Source organism: Archocentrus centrarchus, chromosome 14 (genome assembly GCF_007364275.1).
Source record: "Archocentrus centrarchus isolate MPI-CPG fArcCen1 chromosome 14, fArcCen1, whole genome shotgun sequence".
Taxonomy (NCBI): domain Eukaryota; kingdom Metazoa; phylum Chordata; class Actinopteri; order Cichliformes; family Cichlidae; genus Archocentrus; species Archocentrus centrarchus.
In genome coordinates this window covers 18,566,856-18,583,023 of record NC_044359.1, presented here as the reverse complement: position 1 = coordinate 18,583,023, position 16,168 = coordinate 18,566,856, and the positions used below count along the sequence as shown (strand labels likewise).

The following is a 16,168-nucleotide window of genomic DNA, read 5'->3' as shown; positions in this document are numbered from 1 at the left end:
ATGGCCTGGATAATCTATAAGTAGTAAACTGTCGTCAAGTAGGTAAGGATTTTTATTTTTGCTCAAAGTTAATTTCCCCTCACCATTTCAACCAAAAACTGAAATTACTGTTCAACACTTAATAGCCCTGTAGCATTCACTACATTTATTGCAATGCTACAAGTTTAGGTTCAACCAAAATGCCATCGTTTTCTATAAGGTAATGAGCATTGGGGCACCCCTCTACTGTTGCATGTTTTGTCAGTGTCTTAAACTGAAATCCTGCAATTTAATAATGCTACAGCTCAAATAAAGACAGTTTCACATTTTCAGCTTTTATTGAAGTACCTGCTATACACAGTTTAAATTCTGCAATATAGGCCTGCAAGACATTTTTGAATGATGATCATGGAAAGTTAATCAGTGGGCGATACTGGAAATTTGACATATTTCTTCTCTTTTGGGAGCACCAGGAGGGCTTCTCCATTTTTGGTCTCATCTGTCACCAGCTCAAGGAAGCACTGGACTACCTCTGCAGCCCTGAATCAGAGTATAGTGATTATGAATATGCAAGTACACATTTGAGCATTAACAGATGTCTTAAGGTCTAGTACAGCTTTAAATATAAGCAAAGACTCACGTTAACACGCCAAGTTTTTCTATTAGTTCCTGGGTTGCACCTGCCATGGTAGAAAATTGTCCCAGTTTGGACTGGATAGCAGAGAAGAGGTCCGTTTGAACAAAACCTGGGCAGAGTGCATTGATCCGTATACCATAGCCTGAGGCTACAGAGGCAGCCTAGTAAGAGGAAAAAAAATATAGTTAGCCTCCTTTACATTGAGTCTACATGCACTTTATATTTTACCAGTACTAGCTTGGACCCCTTTACTGAACTGTGAGAACTGCTTTCGTTGATTCAATAAGGTGCTGGAAATGTCTGACTTTGATCCATATTAGCATGATCACAGCAGTTGCTGCAGATGTTTCAGCAGCATATCCATGAGATCTGCTGACTGAAGGCCATTTGAGTACATTGAAGCCATCGTCCAAGAAATGAGCCTTGCGGACCTTGCCATCAGAAGATGGGTACATTGCTCATAAGGGATGATATGGTCAACAGCAACATTTAGCTGGTACTAAGGGGCTCAAAGTGTGCCAAGAATCTATTACGCCACTAGCAGCCTGAACTGATGTTACAAGGCAGGATGGACCCATGCCATCCTAGTATTGCTTAAGCCTAGTCTTGCAGAGCCCATGTCAATTGTAGCCTCAGCTTCCTGTTGATACCAATCTGCTTCAAGTGTCAATGTACTTTGTCCCAAGATGCTCCTTTGTATACCTTGGTTGCAGCAAGTGATTGTGAGTTACTGTTTCCTTCCTATTGAAGGAGTCTGACCTGCAACAAGGCACCCCCCCGAGAACTGTTGCTCACTGGATATTTTTTCCCAGACTAGTCTTAATCCAAACATTCTGATGCTCAGTTTGAGGTTCAGCAGGTTCTCTTTACTACATCTACATGCAAGCAAGTTTGATCGGCTGATTAGACATGTGTTAAGCAGTTGAATGGCTGTACCAAATGAACAGTTTTAAAAAAAAAAAAAAAAAAAAAAAAAAAGTGTAACACTTTCAGTGCCACAATTGTCCTAGCTGCCAATTACTAACCAGTGATTCCAGGTTTACCCAAATATAAGCCTTACACTGACTAGCCAGACTTGTGTACATTTCAGTGCCACAAGGAAGCCTTCCTTACCGCAAATGAACGAGTAAACCCAATCACACCGTGCTTGGTAGCTGTATAGACAGGACAGCAAGACAGAGGGCCAATACCTGTAGGATGATAAGTCAGTGTAAAGGGTTAAAGGTTAACTAAATTTTAAATAAGCACTTGAAATGGCATTGACAGTCTTGTCATCTATATTCCTTACAAATCCAGTCTGTTTCAACTATTGTTGATCAATAATGAACTCCTTAAGCTATATGCTGTCATAACTGTTTGAACCAAGTTCAGCTCTGCAGAATGTTCACTTTATAAAGTGTCACCAGAAGTGCAAGAAAAGACGCCCCTTTAGTTGTAAAGAGTCCACTGTCAGTTTACCAGCCATGGATGCTACATTGATGATGATCCCTCCATGGCCCCCGGTCAGCTTGTTCATGTGCTCCAGAGCCAGATAAGTTCCCTTAATAGTGCCCATCTACAAAACAGTTAATTTTACAGCAAATACAAATCCATGGACACTTGCAGCCACTTTTATTCACAGTACTGAAGATTGAAAATAAGGCAACTTAATGCAAGTTTCTTACAAGGTTTATGGTGATTGTTTTCTCCCATGTCACCTCATTGAAGACTCCAGCATTGTTGCACAGGATGTCAATTCCTCCAAAGGTTTCTATAGTTTTCTGAAAGGCAGCTTGACACAAGATAGTAAAGTCACACCTAAATATTTTCCACCTTTGTAATGTGACAATTTCTAAGCCTGCAGCAATAAATGCAGTTATTCAAATTCATTAGCTGCTTTGAACACAACAGCCACCATAAGGCTCCTCTTGTCACTGACTGTTTTATTGGGAATTTGATTTCACCTTTCAAGTTTTGTACGCAAGGCAAAGTTGTTGCAGCAACCCCAATTTATAAATGGCTCATCTAGTGCAACTAAAGCAGATGACCCACACAGTCCAACTTTCCCCTCCCACTCTATGTACACTGTTGTGCATGCTTGTTACCTTTGAGCTCATCTTCTGATTCAACGTCGCAGAACAGGAACATTGCTCGGTCTGGTCCGTGCTCTTTGGTCAGGGTTTCCACCAAACAAGGTCCTATAGTTTCATTCATGTCCAGAATAGCTACCTATAGACAGAACACAGCTGGTAGACTGTTGGCTACATCCTGCTGTAGACTCTTACAGGCATATTTTCCATGAGAAGTCTTTGCTACAGTAAACCTAAAGCAGAAGTCAGGAAGCCATTACTTTCCTGGACTCCAGTGACAATTACTGAATATAGAACATTACATTTTGATTTCATTCACTGAGGTTTTTTTTGTTGGTGTGTTTAAAAAAAAATTTGATGGGCTAATGCAACTTTGTATACAAATGCAGGATTAACAGATTAATAAAGAGGGATGCAGTTGAAATCAGTGCAGCAGGCTCACTCATACTGACTCTTACTCTGTATTTGCTTTCACAGAAATCAACTATTTGGAGTATTTATTTTAAATCATATCTTTAGTTATCTACCACTTATGCACTCCTCTGGTACAGTTAATGATGTTTCAGACCATAAACACTCTGCTCCTTATTTTATAAAATTGTTGGCTCATTACTTATTAAATTAATTATGACATGTATAAAAATGACCCAATACCCACAAGACTGAGTTCCATATTTGAGCTTCAACTCTACCTTGGCACCATTTTGCAGAAGAATTTCCACTATTGCTTTTCCTATTCCCATTGCTCCTCCAGTCACTACTGCAGTTTTACCATTGAGAGCCATTTCAGCTGTTCAGAAAGAAGATACTGGAGATGGCCAGCTGAAGTATGCCTGCAAGGAAACAAGAAAACATTAAACTGAGAGAAGTTGTGTGTTTTATATGTCACTGGTCATCAGGAAGCCACACAATTTCCAGCTGGGTCAAACATGTGTCAGGGAGGGGCAATCAGAGTAAGTGAGTGCACCTGGTGACTGAAGCTTGTCTAATCACAAATAGCCCACATGGTTGTTGCCCAGTCAAGTACAACAATGAGTGTGTTTTTTCTTTGCAGACAATAACAACAATTTTTCAGACTTACACAATTGGAACCAACCAAATTCAGTATGATAATATAATAATATATCTTTATAACGGCTACATGAATAATTGAAATATTTTTAGCTAAATTAAATATGATAGGACACTGTTAAGTGTCTCTCTTGAAACATTTTAGAAGTTTGGGGCATTTTACTAGTGTTTTATTTTTATATATTTTTTTTACCTGAGATTCAGAAATCTCTGAATCCTGACAGGCACTAGTGGAGGTGTGTGTGTGTGGCCACTAGATGGAAGTCTGGAGCTGTGCAGCTTGATGGTCCAGCTCTGAGCTCTTATAATCAGTTCTACAAAGACTGAACAAGTCAACGAGAATATCAAACACATCTGACTTTTTGCTTCTTTTTTTTTTTTTTTTTTTTAATACTTTCACCTAATGTTAAAAAAAAACACTTTCAATGAGAGTAGCCCAATTTAAAGTAAAAAAAAAAAAAAAACTCATATGGGATGATAGAGATTGTTACACTCAGCCATTTATCCACATAATGAAGTATGCATTCATCTGAACAGTAGAAAGTTTTTTGTACAGGGAGTGTGAGCAACAGTGCTATCAGCTGGTCTCAGGTTTGGCACACCCCACCCACACAGCTGTGCCCACTCTGATGTGAAGTAAATGGGAGCATGCTCAAATACTCTATATGCTGACTTTAGAGGCTCCAGTGCAACTAAAGCCTGGTCATCCAAAGTCTTGAGCTTCTAGCAGACCATAGGCTGAAAGCCTGAGACTCATTGTGGGCCTAAGATAGAATTAAGTTAAATTCAGTCCTAAATCTGACAGCAAGTCAGTGCAGTGAGGCAGCACAAGCAGCATTTTGAACTAACACTGACATTAACAAACAAGTGTGGAACAGGAAAGCTCTGATATCAGAAAATTGGAGTGGTACTAGCAGTTTAATTAACAGCATCATAATACTGACAGGAGCTGTTCTTCCGTTGTAACTGCTGGTGTCTGCATTATTTAGGGGTCTGGGAAACCCTTCCAGTACATACATAACTTATTATGAGGGGTCACAAGGAGTTATTGATTATGTTTTTAGGCCAATTCAGCTGGATTATGTTGGATACTTCCTTGCTACTTTTTCCTGTACCGCTATGCAAGAGACAGAGCTTCTGCACTGTGCCTGAAAAGTAAAATGTCACATGACAGAGGGTTAATTTTACAACATTCAGAGAAAGCAGGTATAAGCAGGTATATTCTACCTAAACAGTGTATGGCTCATACTTAGAGAGTAAGAGCTGATTGCACGTGTTTACCATTGAAGCTCCCCGTTCCCTTATATTAGCTTTTCTGTGTGTGTGTGTGTGTGTGTGTGTGCATGCATGCTCAGGACACTTATTGCTTAAAGGCTTTTGTTAAGCATACTTGGCAAGACTGTGCATGTTGCTGTAACTGTAGAACTCACTGTGTGGGAGTGTGGTCAAAGATTTCTGTCACAACCGCTAGAAACAGAAAAGAAGTTGCGCATGATGCTGAAAATAATGACGCTTAGCGCTTGAAATATTTTCTTTTTGGTTCAGCCCATTAAACAGAAAGGTCAGTAACAGTTTTGTGAATTGCATGATTTTTTTTTCTTTGTTTTGTAGCACTAGCTACACATGTAATTGCTGTGCAGGGTGGGAAGCACAAGTAATAATGTGATGTGATTAAACAGTCTTCCTGAACTGAATGGCAACTCAGAGGAAATGCATCCCTGCATCAGTGAGGTATGCTCTGAATTTTTTATGATTAACTTTTTATTGTTTAACCCTCAAGTGACCAAGCTATTTTAGCAAATAAAATGACCTATAGTGAAGTCATTAATGACCCCAACATATAAGAATACTTTTGTGACTCATGATTCATCACAATTAACAGGTTATTGTAAGATGTGAAGCACACAAAGGAAGTTTTCTTGTCATTGGCTGGCTGTATTATGCAAACTAATGAAAATTAAAATCCACTGAGAAGTCAACGAGGCTTGCAAACCGTCATATCTGGGACAAATTAATCCCGTTTCACTAAAATCTGAACAATACTCTAGGTGGAGCAGTGATTCTTGCAATAATGGAAAAGGGCCTCTAAAAGGACAAATGGGACCTTGACCTTGACCCCAGTCTTCTGAGAAGCAGTAGTTCCTCTGAATTCTTGTGAAATCAAATCCTATGAAGCTCAATCTGAATATTTCCTGATGGACTGTGTTTATCTGCTGATACTTGTCTTTTGGTACCTAAACTGCAAATATAATGTCATGAAGATTACTTCATGTTGTCTTTAAATTATGATTTGAAGACTACAGTGTTTCAGTCCATATGCATTTCAAATTTAACATTTTACTGAACAATTAATTTTGGGGAACAACTCAGCAGCTCACCAGAAACCCTCCTGGTTAAGAGAAGTATAAATAACTACAGTTGTAGTTCCACTCATCGTGGGCATGAATGTCATGGTAACATTTGGCTTTTAATGGTTTCTTTGAACTGTTCTTTTTTAACTATTGTACAGCACACATTTTTTAATTACTTTTAAAAAATGGAATAGGGTGCATAAGTTTGAATTTATCTTGGATTTTCTCTAATTCACACAGTCTCAAAGTCTACATACAGCCTCAAATATATACATACGCTCACTTAAATTTAATAAATGAGCTGAAGGTTTTACAGCGTCCTTTAACTTTACAAGGCCAAGGCCTATCAACTTCTTGATGACAGCTGGTAGTTTCTCTTTGCCAGCACTCGTTGGATAGACCAACACTGGGAAAATCCAAAGATCTCAGTGAAGATCTACGAAAGAGAATTAAAGATTTACACAAGTTGGGAAGGTCTGTTGGAGCCATTTCTAAACTGCAGATTCTGAGATCATTCGTTCAAACAATCATACATAAATACAAGTTATTTAGATGTGTCACCACTTTGCCAAAGTCTGGAAGAAGACTCAGAGATAAGAGGGAATTGATTAGGATGTTCATAAACAAACTAGGAAGTACTAAGGCTCAAGCCTGCCATTAACTGGAAACTGCTGGAACACTAGCATCAAGTTTTCTATCACCGTGGACTGAGAGGGTGCCGACCAAGAAAGAAGCTCCTGCTCCAAAGTCGACACCTTCTAGCTCAAATGAAATTTGCAGCTACCCACACGGACAAGCCAAATACCTTCTGGAGGAAAGTTTCATAGTCAGATGAGACAAAGATTGAGTTATTTGGCCACAATGACAAGAAGTATGTTTGAAGAAGTAAAGGTAAGACTTTCAAACCAGAGACCACTGTACCAGCTGTCAAGCATGGTATCATCCCCTGGGCTGTTTTGCTGCCAGTGATACTGGCACATTGAAAAAAGTGGAGGGAATAATGAAGACTACCTCCAAATTCTTCACCTTCAGCTCAACTCAACAGCTAGGCAGTTGAAACTTGGACACAGTTGGGTGTTCCAAGAGAACAATGATCCCAAACATACATCAAAACTAGTTTTTGGAAAGGCCAAAGCAGGCTAACATTAAATTTCTGAAATGGCCTTCCCAAAGCCTTAACCTCAACCCTATTGAAAATTTGTGGACTGTGTTTCAAAACTGGATCCATGCTAGGAAACCAACCAATTTAAATGAACTTTACCAATTGTGCCAAGAACAGTGGTCAAATATCCAGCCAGAATTATACCAGAAGCTTGTTGATAGCTGCCAAACGCATCTAGTTGGGGTGCAACTTGCTAAGGGACATTTAACCAAATATCAGTGTAATATATATTTTTGAGCCTGCATGGATTAGAGAAAATCCAAAATAAATTCAAACTTGTCCTGTCATGGTCCTGGGTTTGTTACGTAGCATTTTGAGTTTTTGGACTTTGTGGTTTTTGGTTATTTAATCATTCTTCGTGATTCCTGGATTGTTTGTTTTGTGTATTTTTAGTGTTAAGTTTTGTTCCTAGTTCTCTATGACTTTAGAGTTTAGTTCTCCCTCTGTGTTCTCTGTCTCTTGTGTCTACTTCCCTGTGTTACGTTCATTCATGTGTCTGTGTTGATGAGTCTCCCTCATTGTGCCTGGCTTCCTGGGTTCTGTGTCAAGTCCACATTCCTGCTCCCACGTCGAGCTTTTTCCTGTTTTATTTTGTCTGCCTCTTGTCTCTTATGTTTTATATTCAGTTCGACTTCCCTCATCTCATCTTTAGTAATTATCCCCAGCTGTGTCCTGGCACATATTTATTGTCTGCGTCTTCCTTTGTTACGTTGTCCCCTCATGCTGTGTGATCCCTAGTTTTGCATGTTTCCTTAGAGTCATAGTTTGTATTCCTGTTTTCAGTCCTGTCCCGTTTGCATCTTAGTTTGTTTCGATTTTGAAAGACTGGCAATAAAGCTGTTCTTGAGTCCACGTCCTGTTTCCGAGTCCTGCATAATGGATCCAGCTCTGCTCGTCACACAGCCGATGACACGTTCACCCAATTCTTGTTTTTTAAAGTCTTTAAACATGTGTGGTGTACAATCATTCGTCCCTGGAAAAAGAACACTTCAAGGAAATCATTAAAAGCCCCAAATTACCATGACATTCATCCCCCTAATGACATCATAATACAGCATGTCTTGTTCTGTTGTGGAGAGGTGAAGAGAACTCTGGTCCTGAACTGCCACTAGATGGAGTACAGAGTTGCCACCAGAGGTTGCCACATGGTGGCTGATTGCCTGTTTCAGTTGTGTCCATTTCATCTGAGTTTCTTGTATGCTTGAACACACTGAAAGAGAAGAGTTGCTTTAACTTTTGCCATGCTATCCTCAACCTTACACAGGAACCATAATGTGTTTAAATGTGACATTTTTACGTATCCGGTACTTTTTGAAGATTAGTTTTTCTTCTTCTTTTTGAAAAGATGTGCTATGTCCACTGAGAATATTTTTAAGATGTTGGTAGAACAGCATGACTACTGTTATTACAACAGCACTTGATATAAACTCAAACTTTCAGATTGTCATGGTATATTTTACTGAAATTGCTCCACTTTTGTATTTTCATTATTACATTCCTGCCTTTAATTATACACCACTCAAAAAGAATTAAAGGAACACTTTGAAAATACATCAGATCTCAATGGGGGAAAAAAAATCATGGTGGATATCTAGACTGATATGGACTGGGTAAAGTGTTAGGAACAGAATGATTCCATGTTGTTTGTTGGAAATGAAAACTGCAGCAGGCTAGTCCATTTTGCCAAAATTTCATTGCTTCAACTCTAAATGGTACTCAGTAGTTTGTATGGCCCCCACGTGCTTGTATGCTCCTAATGAGATGACGGATGGTGTCCTGGGGGATCTCCTTCCATATCTGGACCAGGGCATCCCTGAGCTCCTGAACAGCCTGAGGTACAACCTGGCGGTGTCAGATGGACCAAAGCATAATGTCCCAGAGGTGTTTTATTGGATTTAGGTCAGGCGAGTGTGGGAGCCAGTCAATGGTATCAGTTCCTTCATCCTCCAGGAACTGCCTGCAAACTCTCGCCACATGAAGCCAGCCATTGTCATGCACCAGGAGGAACCCAGCACCCACTGCACCAGCGTAGGGTCTGATAGTGGGTCCACAAATTTAATACCTATGGCAGTCAGGGTGCCGTTGCCTAGCCTGTAGAGGTCTATGTGTCCCTCCATGGATATACCTCCCCAGACCATCATTGACCCGCCACCAAACTGGTCATGCTGAACGATGCTACACTGCATAACGTTCTCCATGGCTTCTCCAGACCCTTTTATGCCTATCACATCTGCTCAGGGTGAACCTGGCACAGGGTGCCAGTGGTGGACCTGCTAATTCTGGTATTCTATGGCAAATGCCAATCAGGCTCCACAGTGCTGGGCAGTGAGCACAGGGCCCACTAAAGGATGTCAAACACTCATCCCACCCTCATAAAGTCTGTGATTGTTTGGTCAAAGACATTTGCATCAGTTGCCTGCTGGAGGTCATTTTGTAGGGCTCTGGATGTGTGTGCTCATATTGTTCCTCCTTGCTCAAAGGAGCAGATAATGAAGGAGTTGGACCATCCTGAAGGAGTTGGATTACCTGTGCAACCTCTGTAGGGCCCAGGTATCACCTCATGCTACCAGCAGTGACACTGACCCTACCCAAATGCAAAACTAGTAAAAAAAAACAGTCAGAAAAGATGAGGAGGGAAAAAAAAATGTCAGTGGCCTTCACCTGTAAAACCATTCCTGTTTGGAGGATTGTCTCATTGTTGCCCCTCTAGTTTACCTGTTGTTAATTTCATTAACACCAAAGCAGCTGAAACTGATTAACAACCCCCTCTGCTACTCAAGTGATCAGAGGGTTTAACTGACTTGGTGCTTTACTCTGATGAAAAAGTGTTCCTTACATTTTTTTGAGCAGTGTATCACATTCACACATTATGTTTTCGGGGTTGTCTATAGATCCGTCCCATTCATCGACACTTTGTGGAACTTTTTTTGGCACAGATGTTCACTGAGACTGAAGGGAGATCTTATTCAACTTTACAGGCGGAAAGTTGCTGTGATCTCACAGAATTATGAAAAAAATTTCACACAAATGTCTAATAGGATGAAATCATGAAGTAAATCTAAGAGACTGAAGGTCAGCTTCACTGCAAAATCATAATGTTTGACAAAAACAGCAATACTGTTGCTGGTGGGATACTGAAATAGTGACACTAATCTTTAATGCCCACATATTAAATTCCTTCTAAGCCTCCGCCATATTATGAGTCAGGATAATAATGGACATAAACTGTAACTTGACTGGTAGAGGCATGCAGCCGCAAAGCAGTAATTATAGTACTGTCTCTGCTGCTGGGAGTCATGGCTAGAAGCATAACTGTCATATCCTTATTGCCTAAATCTTGTTTTGTTTTGTTTTCTTAACCTATATAGTGTTATAGTGATTCTCTTCAGCAGCTTCCAATCACTGTCAGCGTAAACCTAGTGAATCTGGGCTTAGTGACATATCTGGAAAATGTGCTTTATTCGGTTTGGCAGGTGCTCAGCTCATGTCAAGTCTTAATTAAAATATTGACTCATTTCTGATAAGATATTTACCTGTCTGAACACCTTAATTAAACTCTCCGAGCAGAGCTGGGGCTGACAGGATGCCTCCTTCTGAGACAGATCGTACAGTCTCAAAACTATTTCCTCAGCTTGATCTATGAGATGTGTGAAAGGCCGACATATGAAACCCCCATTAACTGTTATGAAAAATATCCTTTCAGCTCTGTGCATTCACAAACTGGGTCCACAAAAGGCCCCCCGAGTTCGTCTTGCTTACAGGGCAAATCCACCATTTAACGGCTTTCAGCTGTGATTTGCTGACCAGCTGCTGACTTGTGTTTTCATCCCAGTGGCCCACTGCCATTTCACTGGTGATTACACTGCTAAAGAGCTCCAGCGAGCTGGACAATGCCAGAGAGCTTTACATGTCACCAGTGTCATCGGCCGCAAAGAATAGGCAGCCGCCAATGAACAAAATTTGAGCCTGTTTACAGTGTGAGGCCATGATGGGGAGGCAGGGAGCAGGGCTGCGGGTGTGTGTCTGTGTCTATATGTCGGTATCTACAAGAGACTGAGTGTAAATGCGGAGGCTTTGGTGTAGTTATGTATAGAGATTATGTGGTCTGAAGGTGTGTAATGAGTGCAGGAACTTAATAGAGCTGGGTGTTGTTAGTGGATAACACCTCATTCCTCAGCCACTTAGACGTGTTTACGTGACCCTAAGAACGAGACAGTTTCATTCTGTTGCACAATAATAAATTGTGGTGTGTTTGTGATAAATGACCTAAAAGACAATGAGTCAAGGAGCAGCTCCACAACAGACCTTGTGGGGTTTGTCAACAGGCCACCATTGTGCCGTTTATGTGCAGCTCCCATAGACATTGTCTGTGTTTAAAGACATTTTGCGTTTATGTCTTTAAACACAGACGACTCAAATGTGTTCAAATATTTGTCAGTGTTTTATTCTAGAGCCTTCATCAGTCTTTTTAATGTATCAGCTCAGAAATAGTCATAAAGAAGCCACTGCTCCTATCTGCACCATCTGAGCGACTTTTAAACAAATTTATGGAAATACAACTATCTTAGATGTTTGGGACCGATGCCCATACCAGCGTTACAGAGAAAAACATCCCAGTATTCATATCTCTGATCGATATTTCTGAGAGGTTTAAACACCATATTTTCACCATAACAGAGAAAATATGGGCTCAGTGTATGTTATCATCCAGCAATTTATTTCACAAGCTAGTTAGAAACCATGAACACACACCACGAGTCCACGCTGCTGCTTGCTCAGCTGTGATGTTGCTCTGCCACAAACATTGCTCACAAAGTTGTAAACAGTGCAGTCAGATCCACTCACAATTGTTAAATCTGGAATTTTACTTTTATCCATTTTTTAATCCAATATAACATGAATATACCCCTCAGACTTTATTAGTTTGTAAAAGCTGAACTTTATCCATCTATATCATCAAAGCAACAAACAATAAAAGCCAGACTTTCAATTCTAACTACACATAGGCCACTGATATATATACACTCTCCAGCCACTTCGTGAGGTTTTCAGCTGCTTGTTAGCGGAGATGAGCCAATCACATGGAAGCAACTCAATGCATTTAGGCATGTAGATATGGTCAAGATGGCCTGCTGAAGTCCAAACTGAGCATCAGAATGGGGAAGAAAGGAATTTAAGTGACCACGTGACATGGTTGGGGATACCAGATGGGATGGTCTGAGTATTTCAGAAACTGCTGATCTACTGGAATTTGGACTGAGTGGCGAAAATCCCTTGATGATGATGCCAGAGAAGAGAAAAATGGCCCGACTGCTTTGAGCTGATGGGAAGGTGACAGGTAACTCAAATAACCACTCATAGCAATCAAGATATGCAGAAGAGCATCTCTGAAAGAACTTTGAAGAAGATGGGCTACAGCAGCAGAAGACCGCGGCAGGTGCTACAACTGTCCGCTAAGAAGAGGAAACTGAGGCTACAATTTGCACAGGATCACCTAAATTGAACAATAGAAGATTGGAAACATGATGAGTGTTGATTTCTACCACAGGTCAGAATTTGGCATAAACAACATGAAAGCATGGCTCCATCCTGCCTTTTATCAACAGTTCAGGCTGGTGGTGGTGTTGTAATGGTGTGGGGAACATATTCTTGGTGCACTTTGACCCTACCCGAATGCTGTTGCTGACATGTCCATCCCTTTTATCTTCTGATAATGAGCCTCAAGTCATCACAAACGTCATATCATCTCATATTGGTTTCTTGGACATTAGAATGAGTTCATTGTACTCAAATCTCAATCCAGTAGAGTGCTTTTTAAACAAAAGTTACTTTTTTAGAACATTACAGATGTGCAGCTGACAAATCTGCAGCAACTGCATGATGCTATCATGTCACTGTGAGCCATAATCTCTGAGGAATGAACCTGTGCCACAAAGAACTGAGGCAGTTATGAATGCAAAAAGGGGTCAAAGTAAAAAACTACCATATCACTGTCCTCTGAACTAATTATGTCTTGTATATATTCCTCCTGAGCACAGCTGGTGAACACAGTCAGACTCACATCGCTTAACGAGCAGACTGATCCGCCATCTAACTGATTCAAAGTACCACACACATTCTCTCCACATTTTGTGTATTTGTGCATGTCTAGTCAGCTGTGTGCCGTGTTGTTGTCATGAACTGGGTAGCCTGTCAGGGACCAGAGAAGGAGGGAGAGAAAGAAAGAGAGATTAGGAGGTATTGTCAACACAGGTCTGACGCTGTCGCGTCATGTGTTGTTTTCAACCAAAATCACACAAGTGTCTGCGCTGCACTGTTTAAACCCGACACCAGAAAGTGGAATTAATGATGTCAGCGTATTAATAAAATGACCGCAAACACAATCATGTTCAATTAGGCATTCATTAGACATTAAAATTTCAAATATTCTTTTATAGCAGAGCTGTCTTTAGTATTAGTACAAAAAAGATAAAGACATCCCCGGGGTGAAATTATTCCTCGAAGGCCATTAATTCTAGGGGGACGGTTCAAAGCTGCATGGATCTATGCTCGTACACCTTTCTCTTCTCACCGATCACCACCTTCCTCATTTAATTTATAGACTCATAATATTAACTCTCTACTTTAACGTCTCAGCTCGGTCTTACATGACCTTAATAATATTAAAGTGAGCCACTTCCTGTTTGTCTTGGCTGTTGATTTCAACCAAGCCTGCTGTACACCTCACATTCCTTCTCACACTTTATGACATGTGACATGAAAAAGCTACTGTTATTTGGCATGTGAAAATGTGAGCCTACATGGCAGGAAATTATGCATAATGCTGCTGGATTTCACCTTTTGTTTTTGTTGAATATTTTCACTTTTGTTGATATCTAAATGATCTAAATAACTCAGTTTTGTGTCACTTCCATTGCTGTGGTATGTAGTAATATGAGAATATGAGAACGCACTTGGGCATGTCTGCCGATCAAGTTGTGGGCAGTCAATCAGACTGTCCTTGTAAGATAACCAAGGGTATTTGTTCAGACACAAGGCTGTCTTGTGTGTGTGTGTGTGTGTAACTGTCTCGGTGTGTCATGTTTGAATGTTCCTTATGAGTGAAATGCATTGCATGACACTTTCAGTCATGCCCTTTTCTGTTCAGCATTAAAGAGCTATACGAATGAAGAAGGCAATCGATGAACATTGTTTTCTGGCAGTACTAAATTGACTCCATAGTGTAGTGGTTTACACAGCAAAAGGTTGCTGGTTTGATTTCAGCTGGAGACACAAGTCCCCCTTAGGGCTGTATCTGGTGTAAAATTGCCAAATCAAACGTGGAGCTGCCCGCTAGGGTGACGCCTTCTGGCAAGAGAGCAGCCGAGAGTAGCTTTCCTTCTTTTGTGTGTCCTGGCAGCACTATGACAGGTAAATGGTTTCTATTTTTATCTGGAGGACTGGCTTTTCTGATAGCTGCATGATTACAATTTAGGTAACAAGATTTTTCAGCAGCTAGAGGAAAGCAGCTGGTCCAGTCTTGTCCACCCCATTCCATTCAGGTAGGTCCTCAGTTGGTGTCTATGGTTTCTCAGTTTTGGTATCACAAGTTGGTACTGGTGCAAGAATTCTTCCACTAAGCTTTTATTTTTATTTTTAACTTTAAAGCGTTCCATGTGGTGAAGCACTGATGCGAAAAAAAAAAAAAAGCACAATAATGTTGGGAGCTTGGATGAAAATTCACATGTAATAGAGAAGTCTATATATTTTTTTGTGAAAGAAAAAAAAAAAGTTGGTTTCTTTGTGGTGAGGCCAATGTGCTATTGGGTCAGTTTAAAAATAGCATACTATTTATGGATATTTAAATTCAGGAGAATCAGTTGTACTAGCTTTAAAGAGGCCTGGTGTCAGTTTTTATTCATCTCATTAGTCAGGAGCACCCACCAGAGTATGGCACAGTTTTAAGGAAGAGCTGGAGAAGGTGCATACAGGAATGTGATGAGTGTAAATATATCTTTAAATATGACCAGTGTTATTAAAATATAAAATACAAAACGTAGTTTTTTGTTTTTTTTCTCAACAGCATCTCTTGTCACAGAACTGTTTTCTCCTGCACACACCCGTCATTCAAATATAGTAACCAATGCTACGCCCTTCATAATAATGCACCCACTTACAGTAGGCTAACAGGAAGTACGTACATGCCATGATCAGTGACAGCATAGTTCTGGCTTTACTCACAGAAAACACTCCAGGAATCCTGCAGGCCGTGTGCAACAGCCAAAGCTCCAAAAGTCTTAAAAAAAAAACCCCAAAACTTTAACACATGGCACATTTCTTAAAAGCTTATCCTACGAAACAAGTAAAACGATTAAAATGTGTTTGATCTTTTAATATTATACTCATCGTATTTGTTGCTGTTATACGGCATCCATGTAAGTAAGTCTGCAATATGTTAAGAAAACTAACAAATATCTAAGTGGATATTTGTATTACTGGGTTTTGTTGTTTTAGGAATATACATTCAGATTGCATTGCAAAAAAAAAATAAAAAAATCTTTATATTTACAGTTATGTGTACATACCCTCTCTTGTTATTTTATTTACTAATTATATAATTTATTACCCTTCAACGGGAGGGCTGAGCAGCGCTGCATAATGTGAACACATTCATATTAAGTGAAAACAGGTTTCTCTGGGTCTGTTGCCAGTTTGAGAAACACAATGGACTAACAAGATAAATGGCTTTCTTTGTATTATACTATTTGAGTGTATAATAAAGAACTTGTGTATTTTATTTTCATTTTTTAATTAGTGTATCCCAGTGTAACCACATTTCTGGAAATTCCAGTGTGAGGTCATTTGAAGTCCTCAAGCAAAGTGGTGGTCTGCCACCTGGAAGACAGCGCAGTATTTCAGT

The 16,168-nt window shown here is 40.1% G+C and overlaps 1 protein-coding gene across 1 annotated transcript; it reads right to left on the bottom strand.

The window, feature by feature from the left end:
- Nucleotides 1–298: 298 nt before the first annotated feature.
- LOC115792704 (15-hydroxyprostaglandin dehydrogenase [NAD(+)]-like) lies at nt 299–3,510 on the bottom strand. Its single transcript, XM_030747338.1, has 7 exons — nt 3,378–3,510; nt 2,701–2,824; nt 2,281–2,387; nt 2,075–2,171; nt 1,730–1,806; nt 620–777; nt 299–519 (listed from the first exon to the last, which is right to left on the bottom strand). The coding sequence occupies exons 1-7, from the start codon at nt 3,468–3,470 to the stop codon at nt 396–398; spliced, it is 780 nt and encodes a 259-aa protein (XP_030603198.1). The 5' UTR covers nt 3,471–3,510; the 3' UTR covers nt 299–395.
- Between the last annotated feature and the right edge of the window lie 12,658 nt (nt 3,511–16,168).

Coding starts and splice junctions, on each gene's coding strand:
- LOC115792704 (XM_030747338.1), bottom strand. CDS start 3,470: ATGGCTCTCAATGGTAAAACTGCAGTAGTGACTGGAGGAGCAATGGGA. Junction 2,388..2,700: donor ATCAGAAGATGAGCTCAAAG/GTAACAAGCATG, acceptor TCTTGTGTCAAG/CTGCCTTTCAGAAAACTATA. Junction 520..619: donor GAAAAACTTGGCGTGTTAAC/GTGAGTCTTTGC, acceptor ACTCTGATTCAG/GGCTGCAGAGGTAGTCCAGT.